Here is a 19157-nt window from a genome sequence, read left to right on the forward strand (position 1 = left end):
AGTGTCTCTTAGGTATAAATCCTGTTTGATCCTCATTTATTAATCTACTAACATACCTGCTTGGTCTTCTAGCTAGTGTTTTCGCTATTATTTTTTGATCCGTATTTAACAGAGCAATAGCTCTATATGATCCTGGTTCTTCTATATTTTTATCTTTTTTAAGTATTAGTGTGATCATTGATTCTGCTAATGTTTCAGGTAATCTTTGCTCTTTAAAAGCATATGTATACATTTTCTGTAGGCGTGGAGTAACTATGTCGTAAAAGGATTTATAGAATTCGTTACTGAATCCGTCTGGTCCTGGTGTTTTTCCATTCTTAAGTGTGTTTATTGTGTCTTCTATCTCCTTAGAAGTAATTTGTGCTCCCAGTTCCTCTTGTTCCCTCAGTTCTAATTGAAGGAGATTACAATTATCCAAAAATTCTGAGACTTTATTATTATCTATTGACGTTTTAGATGTATATAGATTCTGGTAAAATTGAGCAAATCTTTTATTGATATCCTTGGGTAGTGTTAATAATTCCCCTCTATCTGATTTAATCTTTAGTATTGCATTCTCTTTTTCCCGTTTTTTCAATTGGCGTGCTAAAGGTTTGTGGGGTTTGTCCCCGAATTCAAAATGTTCTTGTTTAGTAATTTGAAATAGTGTTATAACTTTCTCTGACAACAATTTGTTTAGCTTGAATTTCAATAGTAGAATTTTATTATGTTTATCCATAGTTGGATCTTAAGCATTATCTGTATCTAATTGTTTTATTTGTTCTTCTAAATGTCTTTGTTCATTCTTATTCTTTTTATTTTGAAAAGCTTGAAATGAAATAATGACTCCTCTAATAAATGCTTTGAAGGATTCCCATAATAGCGTGGGGGATATATCTGGTGTATCATTTATCTCAAAAAATAGGTCCATCTGTTTTTTTAGATATATACTCCCTTGTGGGTCTTTTAAAATTTGCGAGTTAAACCTCCAGAACGATTTATTCATAAACATTCCTTCTAACTTTAAAACAAAAGTTAACGGAGAGTGGTCTGAGATTGCATTGATGTGGTATTTAGGGTTCATAGTATGCGGAATTAATTTTGTATCCACTAGGAAATAGTCTATACGTGAGTATGTTTTATGTACCGTTGAATAAAACGAATAATCCCTTCCCGTCGGGTTTGCAATCCTCCAAACGTCTGCTATATTTGTGTTTTTTATATATGTATGTGAGAGTTCACTGGTTTTAGATTTCATGTTACCTCTTTGTTTTTGCATCGATTTATCTTGATAGGGGTCTAAAACACAGTTGAAGTCTCCTCCAATTATAACATTTTGATAATTAAATTCTGCAATTATATTCAAAATTTTATTTAAAAATTGAGGATTATCAAAATTGGGCGCATAAATGTTTACCAGCGTAATTGGCGTAGTATTGATTTCTCCTGTTACTATAAGGTATCTCCCTTCCTTATCTGATATAATATTCTTTGATTTAAATGGTATTCCTTTACGAATAATGATTGCAGTGCCTCTAGATTTGGAAGTGAATGAAGAGTGAAATGTTTGGCCTATCCAGTTCGCCCTCAGTCTCGTCTGATCTTGGTGTTTAAGATGCGTTTCTTGTAGAAACGAAATGTCCGTGTTGTATGATTTCAACTGAGCTAGTATCTTGCCCCTTTTAATAGGTTCATTAATACCCCTTATATTCCAACTACATAGTGTGATTCCTCCCATTTTCTTTTGATTGTCGTCATGCATTTTTACCAATTTTAATGACCTTATTTATTGCGGTGCGTCCATACCTCAGGACTCTGGTTATTTGGGGGGCGTTTATATTATAGACTTCTTTGGTAGCTCCCTTCCGCGATTTTCCTTGAAACAAAAGCACATAGATGTGACCTACTGTGATAAAAAAAAAAAATAGAACAAGTAAATTTACAGTGTCTGAGTATTCGACACTGTAGTGAGTGTCCCACTCGTCTGTGTGATTCGACATACCGCTTCCGGTGTAGATGTTATGAAGTTAGCCCCGCTGCCTTTATTACCCTAAACCTAGGGGGTCGATACCATTTCCAAATTAGTTCTATTTCACCCAGTTACACTATATATATATGTTTCATTCCGACTTATCAAATCTAATCATATATTCAATTACCTATATTCCTCACTTTAACTATTTACAATCGGTTTTAGCTTTGTTAATAGTGAGCTGTTCGCTGAAAGGGTTAACCAGAGTCAGGCTCCTGGAATTATGCCAGGTGTCTGAGTCTCCTCCCCTCCCCACTCCTTCACTACTGACACTGACATATTCTGCAGATGGGCATTCATAACTTTAAAATGCCCGGAGAGGATGGTCAAGTGTCTCCTTCACTACTGACACTTGACCATCCTCTCCGGTGTTTTGTGACTCATTCCATGCCACTTTTTAAGCTCACTGACAATTTGCATCAGCATCACCCAAGCCAGAAGATCTGTTCTCATTTTAATGTTATGAATGCCCATCTGCAGAATATGTTTGCAAATTTACTACAAATAGTATACCGAGAAAATCCCCAGCCTGCATCTGTTAACCACAATTTCAAAAAGCAATGTGAGTCAATTCAGAAATAAGAGTAATTATGTGCTTCAGAATTGCACTCATTTTAAAACTTTGAGAACATTGATGGCAACCTGGTAGCAATTAGTGGCTGATTACCACTAGTTTTGTGTTGCTGATTTGCACCTGCTGAGAATTGGGACAAGACTGAGTAAACTCACTTAACGCACAGGAAGGAACTGCAGCTGCTGGTTTAAACCAAAGATAGACAGAAAAAGCTGGAGTAACTCAGCAGGATGGGAGCGAAGGAATGGGTGACGTTTCGGGTCGAGACCCTTCTTCAGACGGATGTACATTCAGGCCAAAATGAAATTGTGTAAACTAGAATCTAGTGGTATGTTCATTTCCTCCAAGGTCATGTATGTTATGAGTCATGTACATAAAATTGCAAACAATATGGCAGAGTAGACTATTCACAATTCTAATGGAAATTGACACATTCATTGATTGCTTTCTATACAGTGTTAGCCAAATATCCCAGTTATGATGAATTCCAGTATAATGATTTTCCAGTCTAATTTCATATGCAACTTGAAAATAATATATTTTTAAAATTCTTTGGTCTCCAAAGAAATATACACAATAATCTTCTTGTAATATTTGTTCCTATGTTAATTTTTAGCTTACTGTGGTTTGTAAAATAAAGCAAATATGCTTGATGAGAAATTGAAATTGAAAAGATATTTGTATTTCTTATGAAATGTTATGTTCGTGTGCACTGTATATATTACAGTTTACCAAAATGCAGCAATGCCACAAAGGATTTAGAAAATCAAAACAACATGATATTGAAATAGACATTGTAGACAGTTATTGCCATTCATAGCACCTGGTTGTGGCACTGGAACTAAACCTATTGAAATAGTGCACTTCTTCTGGGATATGTGTGTCACAATACATCATGTGAAGTCAGGGGTCTTACAAACACGTAATGAAAGGAACACAGTCCTTGTGCCCAGTGCCCTGTAGTACAGCAGAAATATTGAAAGCATTTGCACTATATAAATTCTAGGATTTACTGTTTTAGATAGGAGGGTGGATCAGAGCATAACTTCCATTGAGGCAGGCTGTACTCTTGTTAACATTAATGCTTCTAAAGGGAGGGATTATTTTTGAAAAATGCTTGAATCCATAATTTTTTTGTAATTTTTGCTGTCATTCGCTACAGAACCACATGGTCATAGGGAGAACATGCAAACTTCACACAGACATCACTCACGGTCAGGATTAAACCAGGATGTCTGGCATGTGATGTGATGTGACAGTGATGTGACAGCAGCACAATTCTGTGTAAATGTATCCCGGTTTTATGCAAGGTTGATATTTGTAGTGTTATGAGTTTAATGATGGGTTGGGACAAGTGGAAGACAGGATGCGAGTGTTTAGCATTTGTTAGAGTGAATTGATCGCCTGTAGTTGCCTTTATTTAGTAGATCCTGGTAACACAGGAGGTGAGAGCAGGTAATGAGGGGGGTTGTTCTGGGATGCCTGAACTATCTGTTGAGCCTTCCTGAGGTGTCGTAAGCCCAACTCAAAGAAACACCAGTGAAGGGAGATGCCTACTTGATAACCCCAATGATACTTGCATCCAAACGATCAGTTTTCTTTAATGTGCTTGTAAACATGTAGGTATCTGATTATTGCATATGGAGTTAGTTATCGTTCTTAGCAAAAGTTTGTATCATCAGTTTACATAGTACTTTGGCTTTGGGCTTGGTTTTCTTGGTTAAGCGCTTATCCTGGTGTTATAACGTGTACTTTGTGTTTTAATTGTACTTTAAAGCTGCACCACTGGGCTGATTGATGAATTGTTTAGGGAGGCATATGGCAAGTAGAGCTGCCAACAAGCAGCTTCAGTCACCCAAGTTCAATACTGAGCTCGGGTGTGTGAGTGTGTGGTTCACATATTTCCCTCAGATCATGTGGATTTTTAGTTTAGTTTATTATTGTCACGTGTACTGAGGTAACAGTGAAACACTTTTATGTTGCGTGTCACCCAGTTAATGAAAAGACGGTACATGATTACAATCAAGCCATCCACAGCACACATATATCTGCAGTTCCTTCCTACACATAAAGGTTATAACGTTTAGTGCAAGATAAAGTCCAATAACTTCCGATTAAAGATAATGCAAACATCTCCATTGAGGTAGATGGGAGGATAGGACTGCTCTCTAGTTGGTGAGAGGGCAGTTCAGATACCTGATAACAGCTGGGAATGAACTGTCCCTGAATCTGGAGATACAGTACCCTCCATAATATTTGGGACAAAGACCCATAATTTATTTATTTGCCTCTGTACACCACAATTTGAGATTTGTAATAAAAAATGTTTAAGAAAGAACTGCAGATGCTGGAAAAATCAAAGGTAGACAAAAATGCTGGAGAAACTCAGCGGATGAGGCAGCATCAATTGGAGAAGTCAATGTTCATACCGCTGGGGTGTAAACTACCCAAGCAAAATATGAGGTGCTGCTCCATGGACTCACTCTGGCCATGGAGGAGGCCCAGGACAGAAAGGTCGGATAAGGAATGAGAGGGGGAGTTGAAGTGCTTAGCCACCAGGAGATCGGGTTCGTTAATGCGAACTGAGCGGAGGTCATTGGGCGAAGCTTGGTCTCACCGATGTAGACACCTAGAGCAGCGAATGCAGTAGATGAGGTTGGAGGAGGTGCAGGTGAACCTCTGCCGCACCTGGAAAGACTGCTTGGGTTCTTGGATGGAGTCGAGGGAGGAGGTAAAGCGACAAGTGTAGCATTTCCTGTGGTTGCAAGGGAAAGTGCCAGGGGAAGGGATGGTTTGGGTGGGAAGGGATGAATTGACCAGGGAGTTGCAGAGGGAGTGGTCTCAGCGGAAAGCCGAAAGGGGAGGAGTTGGGAAGATGTGGCCAGTGGTGGGATCCTGTGGGAGGTGGCGAATATGTCGGAGAATTATTTGTTGTATGTGGCGGCTGGTAGGGTGGAAGGTGAGGACAAGGGGGACTCTGCCCTTGTTACGAGTGGGGGGATAAGGAGTGAGAGCGGAACTACCGGATATAGAAGAGACCCTGGTGAGAGCCTCATCTATAGTCGATGAGGGGAACCCCCGGTCCCTAAAGAATGAGAACATCTCCAATGCTCTGGTTGGGAACACCTCATCCTGGGTGCAGATGCGGTGCAGACGGAGGGATTGGGAGTAGGGGACAGGAAACAGGGTGGGAAGAAGTATAGTCCCGATAGCCATGCGAGTCAGTGAGTTTGTAGTAGTGGTCAGAGTGAGTCCCACTGCAAATTGGAGGAGCAGCACCTCATATTTTGCTTGGGCAGTTTACACCCCAGCAGTATGAACATTGACTTCTTCAATTTCAGGTAGTCCTTGCTTTCTCCCTCCTTCCCCCTCCCCTTCCCAGCTCTCCCACAGCCCACTGTCTCTGCCTTCCTTTCTTCTTTGGGTTTAGATTGGGTGATTGACTTGGCCACTCAAGAATTGACCATTTTTTAGCTTTGAAAAACTCCTTTGTTGTTTTAGCAGTATGTTTGGGATCATTGTCTTGCTGTAGAATGGACCGCCAGCCAATGGGTTTTGAGGCATTTGTTTGAACTTGAGATAGGATGTGACTGTACACTTCAGAATTCATTATGCTACTCCCATCAGCATATGTATCATTAATCAAGATAAGTGAGCCAGTAGCTTCAGCAGCCATACATGCCCAGGCCATAACACCCCCACCACCGTGTTTCACATATGAGGTGGTATGCTTTGGATCTTGGGCAGTTCCTTCTCTCCCCCGTACTTTGCTCTTGCCATCACTCTGATATAAGTTGATCTTCGTCACATCCAGAACTGTGGTTGCTCTTTTAAGTACTTCTTGGCAAACTGTAACCTGGCCATCCTATTTTTGCAGCTAACCAATGGTTTGCATCTTGCAGTGTAGCCTCTGTATTTCTGTTCATGAAGTTTTCTGTGGACAGTCGTCATTGACAAATCCACACCTGACTCCTGAAGAGTGTTTCTGATCTGTCGGACAGGTGTTTGGGGGGTTTTCTTTATTATGAAAATTCTTCTGTTATCAGCAGTGGAGGTCTTCCTTGGCCTGCCAGTCCCTTTGTGATTAGTAATTTCACCAGTACTCTTTTTCTTCTTAATGATGTTCCAAACTGTTGATTTTGGTAAGCCTGTTTGGCTGATTTACAGTTTTATTCTTGTTTCTCAGTCTCATAATGGCTTCTTTGACTTTCATTGGCACAACTTTGTTCCTCATGTTGATAAACAGTAATAAAAGTTTCCAAAGGTGATGGAAATACTCGGTGCTGAGCATTAAGGAGGCAATTAAACACACCTGAGGAATTACAAACAGCTGTGAAGCCATGTGTCCCAACATTATGGTGCCCTGAAATGGGAGGACTATGTATAAACACAGCTGTAATTTCTACATGGTGAAACCAAAATGTATAAAAATGGCCTTTAGCGAAATCTGACAATGTGCACTTTAATCATGTGATTTTTTTTCTATTACAAATCTCAAATTGTGGAGTATAGAGGCAAATAAATAAACGATTGGTCTTTGTCCCAAATATTATGGAGGGCACTGTATGTGTTTTCAAATTTCTGTGCCTCTTGCCTGATGGCAGAAGGGAACAGAGGGAGTGACGGGGGTGAGACTGCTCCTTGATTATATTGGTGGCCTTGCCGAGGCAGCATGAAGTGTGAATGGAGTGAATGGAAGGGAGGTTGGTTTGTGTGATGGTCTGGGCTACGTCCACAACTCTCTATAATTGATTGCGGTCTTGGATGGAGCTGTTCCCAAACCATGCTGTGATGCATCCCGATAAAATGCTTTCTACGGCGCCTCTGCAGAGGTTGGTGAGGGTTGTTGGGGTCATGCCGAACATCCTAAGCCTTCTAAGGATGTTGAGGTATTGGTGTGCTTGCACCTGGGAGCTTCGATTTCCCCCCCCCCCCCATACTCCAAAGATGGCCCAAATTTCCTTGAACACAATGAGTGCCAGTTGCATTCCAGCCCAATGTAGCATCTCCCACGATATCAAAGGATCTTTGCTAAGCAGTAGCCTTTTGTTTCTCCTTTACTTTTTAGTAGTTTAATTGGCTACCATCAATTGCGACTAGTACCTAGGTAGTAGCGAACGGGAATGAGGGGAGTGTCTGGGACTGGTTGAGAATTAGTGTGATTGAGTACTTGATCATCAGCACAGATTCAATGGCCAACGGGCGTGTTTCTGTGCTCAATGGGTCAATACATTAAGATGCTTTTCACGAGCTTATGTTGAACTTCATTGAATTCATTAGAACACTTTAGAAGCTCAGAACTAGATGTCAGTGGGAGGGGAACTGTGAATTAAAGTGACAGGTGACTGGATGTTCAGGGTCACTGCTGAGGACCAAATGTAGGTGTCTGCAAAGTGCTCACTCAATCAGTGTTCAATTTCACCACTGTTGTGTGACAGCAACTACTCCCTCAATGTCAGCAAGATATAAGAGATGGCTATTTCTGTGCCTAAACATGTATGTGTGCTGGACAAGTGTAAGTCGTATAGTTTATAAGTTTGCAGATTGATATAAAATGTAGCAATTTAAAGGTATCTATCATCAGAATAATAAGGGCAGTCAGGCTAGTGGAAATAAAGGCAGATACAATTTAATGTGATTAAGTGTGACATGCACTTGGGAAATGACAACATAGGAAGGCAATATAGTGTAAACAGTGCTAATTGATGCTTTAGTAAAAGTAGAGGATTGCTAGGTGCATATAAGTAAGTAGGTTTATTGGCCAAGTATTCACATACAAGGAATTTGCCTTGGTGCTCCGCCCACAAGTAACAACATGACATACAGTGACAGTTACGAATGACACATAAAACACTAAACATTAATAATAATAAAACATTAATGATAAAACACCATTGATCAAGCATGCGAACCAACAAAATACCAGATCAAAGGGAGGGTACAGATTTTTGGCTGTTGAGTAGAGCAACTACTCGTGAATAAAAATGTTTTCGTGTTTTTATGTCTGGCTGTGGCAGCTTTGACAGTCTGGAGTCGCCTTCCAGAGGGAAGTGATTCAAAGAGTTTGTGGCCAGGGTGAGAGGGGTCAGAGATGATCTTGCCCGCTCGCTTCCTGGCCCTTGCAGTGTACAGTTCATCAATGGAGGGCCAATAATCTTCTCTGCTGATTGGACGATTCGCTGCAGCCTCCAGGTGTCGTGCTTGGTGGCTGAATCAAACCAGATCATGATGGAGAAGGTGAGAACAGACTCTACGACGGCTGTGTAGAATTGGACCATCATTGCCTGTGGCAGATTGTGCTTCCTCAACTGCCGCAGGAAGTACATCCACTGTTGTGCCTTTTTTACTGTGGAGTCGATGGTCCTTGGAGATGATGGCTCCCAGGAACTTAAAAGACTCCACAGATGTGACTGTGGTGTTGTTGATGGTGTTGTTGATGGTGAGTGGGGTGAGGGGAGGGGGGGCTCTCCTAAAGTCTACAATCAGTTCCACTGTCTTAAGAGCATTGAGCTCCAGGTTGTTGCGATGGCACCAGGACGCCAACTGTGCCACTTCCTGTCTGTAGGCAGATTCCTCCCCATCCTGGATCAGTCCAATCGGGGTTGTGTCGTCCGCAAACTTGAGAAGCTTGACAGAGGTGTCTGTGGAGGTGCAGTCGTTGGTGTAGAGAGAGGAGAGGAGAGAGTACGCAGCCTTGCGGTGCTCCTATGCTGAGTGTTTGCGGGTCCGAGATGTGCAGATTCATAAATTCTTGCATCTGATGAGGCATGCAGTAAAGTGTATAGGAAACGGAATTGCATGATGGTCTGGAGAGGTATTTATATTAAAACAATGAACCAGCTATTTATATATCCATTGATGCGATAACTGGTGTAAAACCCAAGTACAATTGGGTTAATCTCCAAGCGTACATGTAACAGAGGATAGTTTTTAAAACACATTTTTTGTTTGAGCCTGAAGTAGCATTCTGGTGGAATATAGGTGGAATATACACAGCAGTCAGCCATTCAATAAGGTCATGACTGATCAGATGCCACAAATCCACTTTCCCTTCTGACTACTATATCCTAAAGGGTCTGTCCTACTTGCGTGTCCTTGGCACGCTAATTACACAACCTCGTGGTCGCGTTGAGCCGAGACGGTCGAGCAAAGGTCGGGCGTGATTACATGCGTACGCACAGCCGTCTGGAGCGCGTTACGTCATTTGAAGATGGACACAAAGCTGGAGTAACTCAGCGGGACCGACAGCGTCTCTGGAGAGAAGGAATGGGTGACGTTTCGTGTTGAGACTCTTCTTCAGTCTGAAAAGAAGGTCTTGACCTGAAACGTCACCCAGTGCTTCTCTCCAGAGATGCCGCCGGTCCCGCTGAGTTACTCCTGCATTTTGTGTCTATCTTCAATTTTCTTGGCCCCGCTCTAGGAGCAGAAGTGGGGGCGGATCCGGACCGCAACGGCCGTGAGCCCCAGGCCGAGTTCGGCCATCGTTTGCCTGCTTCTGCTGCTGTTGAAGGTGAGACGTTGCGTCGCTCCAGGGTCTTGGACCTGTCCCACTTTGGCCGTCAGTTACGCGACAGGCCGTTGGCGCTCGAAGATTTCGTTCACTGCAAGAATTTCGGAGCCCCGCGCAGTCAGGACCAACCCCGCACTACTCCATACTCCTCCGCACTTCTAAGTGGGATCGGCCCCGCGCGGCCATACGGTGCCCGTACGCCTCAAGCGACCACGCGGTTGCGTAATTTGCGAGCCAAGGACGCGCAAGTGCGACAGGCCCTTTAGAAACATAGAAAATAGGTGCAGGAGGCCGTTTGGCCCTTCGAGCCTGCATCGCCATTTATTGTGATCATGGCTGATCATCCACAATCAGTAACCCATGTTTGCCTTCTCCCAATATCCCCTGATTCCGCTAGCCCCTAGAGCTCTAATCTAACTCTCTTTTAAATTCATCCGGTGAATTGGCCTCCACTGCCTTCTGTGGCAGAGAATTACACAACTCTCTGGGTGAAAAGTTTTTTTCTCATCTCAGTTTTAAATGGCCTCCCCTTTATTCTTGGACTGTGGCCCCTGGTTCTGGACTTCCCCAACATTAGGAACATTTTTCCTACATCTAGCTTGTCCAGTCATTTTATAATTTTATATGTTTCTATAAGATATCCTCTCATCCTTCTAAATTCCAGTGAATACAAGCCCAGTCTTTCCAATCTTTCCTCATATGACAGTCCCGCCATCCTGGGGATTAACCTTGTGAACCTACACTGCACTGCCTCAATAGCAAGGATGTCCTTCCTCAAATTAAGAGACCAAAACAGCACATAATATTCCAGATGTGGTCTCACCAGGGCCCTGAACAACTGCGGAAGGACCTCTTTACTCCTATACTCAAACCCTCTCGTTATGAAGGCCAACATGCCATTAGCTTTCTTCACTGCCTGCTGTATCTGCATGTTTATTTCCAGTGACTGGTGTACAAGGACACCCAGGTCTCGGTGCACTTCCCTTTTACCTAATCTAAGATAATAATCTGCCTCCTTGTTCTTGCCGCCAAAGTGGATAACCTCACATTTATCTGCATTATACTGCATCTGTCATACATCTACCCACTCACTCAACATGTCCAAGTCACCCTGCAACCTCCTAGCATCCTCTTTGCAGTTCACGCTGCCATCCAGCTTTGTGTCACCTGCAAATTTGCTAGTGTTTCTTTTAATCCCATCATCTAAATCATTTATATATATATATTGTAAATAGTTGGGGTCCCAACACCGAGCCTTGTGCGGGAGCGGGCGAACAGACGGATAGACGGAGGAAGGAAGGCGGGCAGCCAGGCAGGTGGTGGCGGGCAGCGAGTCCGCAGCGCCCGGAGCCTCGCACCTAGCGCACACCGCCTCCGACATGGCAAACCGAGATCAGCTGGTGCAGCGAGCCCGGTTGGCCGAGCAGGCCGAGCGCTATGATGACATGGTGGCGGCCATGAAGTCGGTAACAGAGTTGAATGAGGCGCTGTCCAATGAAGATCGTAACCTGCTTTCGGTGGCCTACAAGAATGTGGTGGGGGCTCGCAGGTCTTCCTGGCGGGTAATCAGCAGCATCGAGCAGAAGACCTCTGCTGATGGCAATGAGAAGAAGCTGGAGATGGTGCGTGCCTACCGGGAGAAGGTGGAAAAGGAGCTGGAGGTAGCGTGCAGTGACGTGCTGGCCCTGCTCGACAAATTCCTCATTAAGAACTGCAACGAGTCCCAAATAGAGAGCAAAGTCTTCTACTTGAAAATGAAGGGCGACTACTATCGCTACTTGGCTGAGGTGGCCTCCGGTGAGAAGAAGGCTGGTGTGGTGGAATTGTCTGAAGCTTCTTACAAAGAGGCCTTTGAAGTCAGCAAGGATCAGATGCAGCCTACTCATCCCATCCGCCTGGGCCTGGCTCTCAACTTCTCCGTCTTCTACTATGAGATCCAGAATGCTCCCGAGTAGGCCTGCCAGTTGGCCAAGTCAGCATTTGACGACGCCATCGCTGAACTGGACACTCTAAATGAGGGTTCCTACCAGGACTCGACACTCATCATGCAGTTACTGCGGGACAACCTCACCCTCTGGACAACTGACCAGCAGGATGATGAAGCACGCGAAGGCAACAATTGATGGTCATCCCCGTACCTGCCCTTCCTCCCCGCCTTGCCCACCCACCATATGTGCTATATACCTTAGTGCTGATATATCTACTGTACACACTCCCCTAAATCTGCTGTATGCTCATCAGAGAAGGAAAGATGCTGAAGTCTTTGCTGTATTGGTATTTAAGCCCGTTTGCTGTAGTTTGAAATTAAGAATCATGCAAAAAAAAAACAAAAAAAAACCAAAAAAAAAAAAAAAAACCACCGAGCCTTGCGGCACTCCACTTGCCACTGCCTGCCATTCTGACAGGGACCCATTTATTCCTACTCTTTGTTTCCTGTCTGCCAACTAATTCTCTATCCATTTGAATACCCTACCCCCAATACCATGTGCTCTAATTTTGCTCACTAATGACTTGTGGGATCTTATCAAAGGCTTTCTGAAAGTCCAGATGCATCCCATCCACTGGTTCTCCTTCATCCATTTTACTTGTTACATCCTCAAAAAATTCCAGAAGATTAGTCAAGCAGGATTTCCCCTTCATAAATCCATGCTGACTTGGACCAATCCTTTTAGTGCTATCCAAATGCACCGTTATTTGTTCGTTAATAACTGACTCCAGCATCTTCCCCACCACCGAAGTCAGGCTAACTGGTCTATAATTCCCTCTTTTCTCTCTCACTCCTTTCTTGAAAAGTGGGATAACATTAGCTACCCTCCAATCCATAGGAACTGATCCTGAATCTATTTAACATTGGAAAATGATCACCAATGCATCCACGCTTTCTAGAGCCACCTCCTTGAGTACCCTGGGATGCAGACCATCAGGCCCTGGGAAGTTATCAGTCTTCAGTCCCATCAGTCTACCGAATACTGTTTCTCGCATAATGCAAATTTCTTTCAGTTCCTCTGTCTCCCTAGATCCTCTGTCCTCTAGTACATCTGGGAGATTGTTTGTGTCTTCCTTAGTGAAGACAGAACCAAAGTACCTGTTCAACTCTTCTGCCATTTCCTTGTTCCCCATAATAATTTCACCTGTTTCTGCCTTCAATGGACCCACATTTGTCTTTACTATTTTTTTTTCTCTTAACATACCTAAAGAAGCTTTTACTACCCTTCTTTATATTCTTGGCGAGCTTACCCCCGTACTTCATCTTTGCACCCTAGATTACCCTTTTTGTTTCCTTCTGTTGTCCGTTGAAAGTTTCCCAATCCTCTGGCGTCATCTGTCAAAAAATCTATTGGTTTTAGCCTTGAATACACTGAAAGACTGAACATCCACTATCCTCTAAATGATTTGTTCCTTTACCTACTTGTAAACGCATTGCCACTTATCCTGTGACTTCTCTCCATTCTTCAACTAGCTTCTCTCCATTCTTCAACTAGCGAAAATGCCTCTCTATCTACCCTGCTAATGAAAGTCTCTTGTCTCTGAAAGTTTCTTGTCTCTGTGCCATTTGTCTAATCTCCAGTGAGTTAGGCCAATCTTCCTCAATTGTTGTTCAATGAACAGCAACTGCATCCCAAGAGTTGGTTCAGTAAACCTCTGCTGCAGGATGTAATATTTCCTTCACATTGCACACATTACCCCAAATGTAGTCTCACCAACTTCAACACGACTTCCTTACTTGGATACTCTAACATCTTGTCAATAAAATCCAAAGTATCGTTTGACTTGCTAATTGATTCTTGCATTTGCTTGTTCATTTTCTGGCTGTACTCAACCAAATCTACAGCACTCATCAATTTCTCACCATTTAAGGTTTTCGATAAAAATTCTGAATATCTTATTCCTATGGTACCTCGCCAGTAATGAATGCTGAGTTGTCATCAGCATCGGGAACGGAGTGATAAAATTCTTACTGTAGCTTTACAGGCACAGTAACACAACACAAGAAATCAATATACAATATTTAATAATACAATAAATGATCATTAATACAGTAACTAGACAATAATAGTGCAAATCCAAGTAAATAGTGCAATCTTTCCAAAGTTGATTGTAGTTCCTTGCTGAGATAGTGTTTCACAGTGTGGTTCAAGAACCCGATGGTTGATGGGAAGAAGCTGTTCTTGAACCTGGAGGTATTGGTCTCGGGCTCCTGTACCATCTTCCTAATGGTAGCAACGAGTTGAGGGCTTGGTCCAGTTAGTGTGGGTCTCTGATGATATTAACTGCCTTCTTGAAGTGTCGCTTGCTGCACATCCTATCAATGGTGGGACCGGGCAAGGTCCGCTATTTTCTACAGCCTCCTTCATTCTTGGGTGTTTGGGTTACTGAACCAAGCTGTGATGCAACTAGTCGGTGTACTCTCTGCTGACACCTATAGAAAATTGATCGAGTATTCACTAACGTGATGAATCTCTTCAAACTTCTGAGGAAATCGAGGCTTCAAATATCTTTTGTTGTGATTGCATCAATTTGCTGGGCCCAGCACATATTTTCAGAGATTTGCATGTCTAGAAACTTGAAGCTGATGACTCTCCACTGCCGTCCTGCTGATGAAGACAGATTCATGGATCTTTGGCTTTTCTCTCGAAGCTGCGGTCAAGAAAGCACATAATGGTGTAAAATGATATGCTGCATTCTGGCATTTTTTTCTTTACACTATTTGTTATAGCTGTATATGGCTTGATTGCACTCATGTACGATATCATTTGACCGGAGAGCATTCAAACAAAGATTTTCGCTGTATCTCGGCACACATGACAGTAGTAAATCAATACCAAAACCAATCTGCTCCTCGGTCTCGCTAATGTTAAAAGCAAGATTGTTGTTCTGGCATCACTCAATCAATTTATTGATGTCCATCCTGTACTCTGGCTCATCATTACTGGCTATTTGTCTATCAATGGTTGTATCGTTAGCGGATTAAAAAATGGGATTGGAGCTGTGTTTGGCTGCACAGTCATTGGGAGAGAGGGAGTGGAGCAGGGGACTAAACATACAGCCTTTAGGTGCTCCTGTGCTGATGGACATTGAGGAGGAAGTATTGTTGCCAATTCACACTGATTAAGGTCTGCCTTTGAGGAAGTTGAGGAACCAATTGCATAGGTATTTCAACTTCAAAAAACTACTATTTTTTTGTGTTTTAACTAGTCCTCTAACCATCTATATAATATTAAAACTGTGTGGCTGCTGGCTGGCTGTGTGTGTTTCTGCCTTGTGGCTGCCAGCCTTTGATTCGTTGCTACGCCAACGTCATACCCAGAAATGCCGAGTTTTTTTCCATTTCGGTAGAGATTTCACTTTAGATTCCAAGTATCCACTCATTAAATTTTGTCGTGTTTATGTACACATTTTTAATAACATCCTTCTCCCCCCCCCCCCCCCACACTCATTTTGTTGCCTCCTGCTGGCCAGCGACCATAACGGCTGCTGGCGCCCGCATCTCGCCTCAAAGACGCCATTTAAAAACAGCCGCACTGCTGATTCCTGAGCCGCTTGAGTTGGAGGACCACGACTCCCATGTGGGCTATGGGTAGGGAACGGCTGCGTTGGGGGAGCAGACCCAACGGGTCTGCACTTGGTCTAGTATCAAAATAAAACACAACCCTGTTTGCTACTTTTGTGAGTACCAACCCTCCACTGCAAACTCTTTAATGCACAAAACAGTAGTAATTGAGTCAACAGGGAGGTTAGTGCTTTGAAAAGTGTGCTTGCACTTGCTCTGCATTGAATGTGCATCCAGAACCCTTTTGGTATCGAATTGATTGGTATCACATTCTTAGGATGATTTCAGCAATTGCACAGTAGTTTGAGTGCAAGTGCACAAAGGTTGGTGATTTGGAGGAGGTGTGCCTCAGTCTTTTCAACATTGATGCATAGCATCAAGCATGCATCAATTATGCACTGGATATATCAGTCTTTCAGAAGTATCATTGGCACCGTAATATTTGTATTTGTAAGGAATATGATTATGGTGCAAGACACAATTGTGAAGGACCACCTATTAGAACAATTTAATACAGGGTAGAACCATTTCCCAATGTAAATTCTGTTTTAATTGTTGTTTAAGAAACGTATTTTGTGCACTTGCAATTACCTACAAAATACTCAAATTTCGTTGAATCGGTCTTCCACACAAACAAATTGGTAGTGATTTTTCAGTTTAAAATCCATTTGTACCTCCAATGTCAGGAATGCAGAGTAATGTTCTTCAAAAGCTTTTTACAAAGAAAAGTAAAGAAATGCCATTATTGCTTAATGTCTAACAGCAGAAGAGTGCCTCAGCACTGCTTGGCTGAACATAATACTAAAAGTGATAGTTGACTTGTTTATACGCAGAAATTACATCAAAAGTTGCAAGGGATTTCTTGGCCTATTGGCATGGTGGCTCATATTGTTTTTGTTTGATCTGGGAATAAGTATGATCTGGACAATTTCATGTCTCCATGTCTATTTAACTAGTTAGCTGAGAGCAGTGACTAGTCTACTACTAGATTTTCACATTTCTATCCTCATTGCAAAAGCAATCAGTGCACTTTTACACCTCCTTATCTGGGTGGCAGTCAATAAATTATGGACCTGTGCATTAAACAGATATATTTAGCTTTTAGAAAACATTTTAGAAAGGATTAAAAAAAAAAAAAAGAGTCAAGCACGGTGGCGCAGCAGTAGAGTTGCTGCCTTACAACGAGTGCAGCGCCGGAGACCCGGGTTCGATCCGGGTGCTGTCTGTACGGAGTTTGTACGTTCCCCCTGAGACCTGCGTGGGTTTTCTCTGAGATCTTCGGTTTCCTCCCACACCCCAAAGACGTACAGGTTTTGTAGGTTCATTGGCTTGATTTTTAAATGTCCCGAGTAGGTTAATGTGCTAATGTGCGGGGTTCGCTGGTCGGCACGGACCCGGTGGGCCGAAAGGGCCCGTTTCTGCGCTGTCTCTCTAAACTAAAAAATAAACATTTTAGCATTTTGAAAATAATTTCACAATTGCCGAACTTTATCAGGATAATCATTTCACCAGTATAAATGCAGTGATTTAAGAATACCACTGTGGATTTTTAAAGTTCTGTTGTTAAGAAATACCTTCACTTCGCGATGGAATGCTTTTTATTTTCATCTCAAAGTGTCAGCATTGTAAATCATAAATCGGGTTTGGCACGGCCAAGATCAAAGAGAAGTCTCAACTGTGCCCCCAACATTTCAATTTGCATTTATATACCACATATTAAAAAACTTCAAGGTACTTCAGAGGCAGATAAATGAGTGCTGATCCAGTAGAAAAGTATCGAGGAGCTGTGATGTGTTGGAAAAGTATCACAGAATACCATGTGTAAATGTTCAGAAACCAACACAATGCTTGTTTCTTGTGATACAGGAGCATGTAGAGACCAACATCTGCAGTTCCTTCCTACATATGTAGAGAAGAGAGCTGAATTTGGAGATGCAGTAGTCATGTATCGATTTGAAGCCATACAAGCATAGCCAGGTGTAGCTAGATGACCAATGATAAGGTTTGAAGATAGACAATATTATTGACAATGTCCAGTGTCTGGAGAGATCAGAGTGAAGCAAAAATAACTGCAGATGCTAGAAATACACACGGATAATATTGGACAGGGTCCTGAAACATCACCTATCCATATTCTCCTGAGGTGCTGTCTGACCCGCACCAGATCAGGCGGCAGCTGCAGAGAGAGACAAATTGAGCTGACCTTTTACCTCCAAGAGGTAACAGAAAAAATAATTTTAATTTAGGTTACAGTGAAGGTGGGGGAGAGATGGATAGACAAATGGAATACCTCTCAAAAGATGAAGGTAGGAAAGCTAATTGATAAGGTATTGATGATCATTTAGGATGAGTTGGGGCTGGATGCGTTTACTAGAGAGATGTGGTTAGAGGTGAGTTTTGGCCAACATCTTATCAAGGACGGCATAATCCAGGGCAATGGAGACACAAGGAACTGCAGATGGTGGTTGCAGAAAAATAACATGAGGTGGAATAACTCAGCGGGTCAGACATCACCTCAGGAGAACATGGATACGTGATGTGTCGGGACCCTTCTGCAGACCGATTGTGGTGGGAGAAAGCTGAAAGAGAGATAGAGGCAGAATAATGCCTGGCAAGTGACAGGTGGACAGACACAAAAAGCTGGAGTAACTCAGCAGGCCAGGCAGCATCTCTGGAGAAAAGGAATAGGTAACGTCTCGGGTCAAGACCCTTCTTCAGACTGGGAGTCAGGGGAAAGTGAAACGAGAGATATACTGTAGATGGTGATATGGAGAGATATAGAACAAATGAATGAATCAAATGCCAAAAAAGTAACGATGATCAAGGAAACAGGCAATTGTTAGTTGCGGGCTCCGTGAAACCGTATTACAGACAACAAACAGGACAACAGTGAAACCAGTACAACAACTAGGCTGGAGGTGGGACGGAGATGCAAAGGTCTCTCTCTCTCTCTCTTTTTTTAGAGAGGAAAGATGGATTGAAGAATACTCTTTCGCCAAGATAGAATGGCGGAGGGCATTTCTTTGGAGGAAACATGTTATAAGGGCGAAAAGCTTTGCGAGGAGGAACAAAGAAAACTTTCAGCTGGTTTGGAAGCCAGCAAGAGATGAACCTAATCATCCCATTTTTGAAATCTGCTCCATAACACACGGCAGGAATTTTTGCATCCTGTGCTAAGCATTCTTGCAATGTATCTGAATATAATTGTCAACAACATCAAGCATTTCGCAATTGTGTGACAAACCTCAACCTCCCTGAACAAACAGTACTGCTGAGGAGAAACACAAAATGCTGGAGTAACTCAGCGGGTCAGTCTGAAGAAGGGACTCAAATCAAAATGTCACCTATTCCTTTCCTCCGGAGATGCAGCCTGACCCGCTGAGTTACTCCAGCTTTATATGTCTGTCTGTTGAAGAGAATATAGCCTGGAGTTTTCTGGGGAATTGTTCACACTGGTGCATATCACAGGGAATGGAAAACGAGAGCCTATTTAAGGTCTACAAAAGCAGCA

General features: G+C 42.7%; 2 protein-coding genes across 2 annotated transcripts in view; both read left to right on the forward strand.

Moving 5' to 3' along the window:
* slc36a4 (solute carrier family 36 member 4) overlaps window positions 1-19157 on the forward strand; it is a 290588-nt gene that overhangs the window by 214267 nt on the left and 57164 nt on the right. The gene's annotated exons all lie outside the window — the stretch shown is intronic.
* Window positions 11360-12399, forward strand: LOC116974207 (14-3-3 protein eta-like). The gene has a single exon (XM_033022428.1). It carries the CDS (start codon window positions 11475-11477, stop codon window positions 12048-12050), a length of 576 nt encoding a protein of 191 aa, XP_032878319.1. The 5' UTR covers window positions 11360-11474; the 3' UTR covers window positions 12051-12399.

Source organism: Amblyraja radiata, chromosome 6 (assembly GCF_010909765.2).
Source record: "Amblyraja radiata isolate CabotCenter1 chromosome 6, sAmbRad1.1.pri, whole genome shotgun sequence".
In the NCBI taxonomy this organism is placed as follows: domain Eukaryota; kingdom Metazoa; phylum Chordata; class Chondrichthyes; order Rajiformes; family Rajidae; genus Amblyraja; species Amblyraja radiata.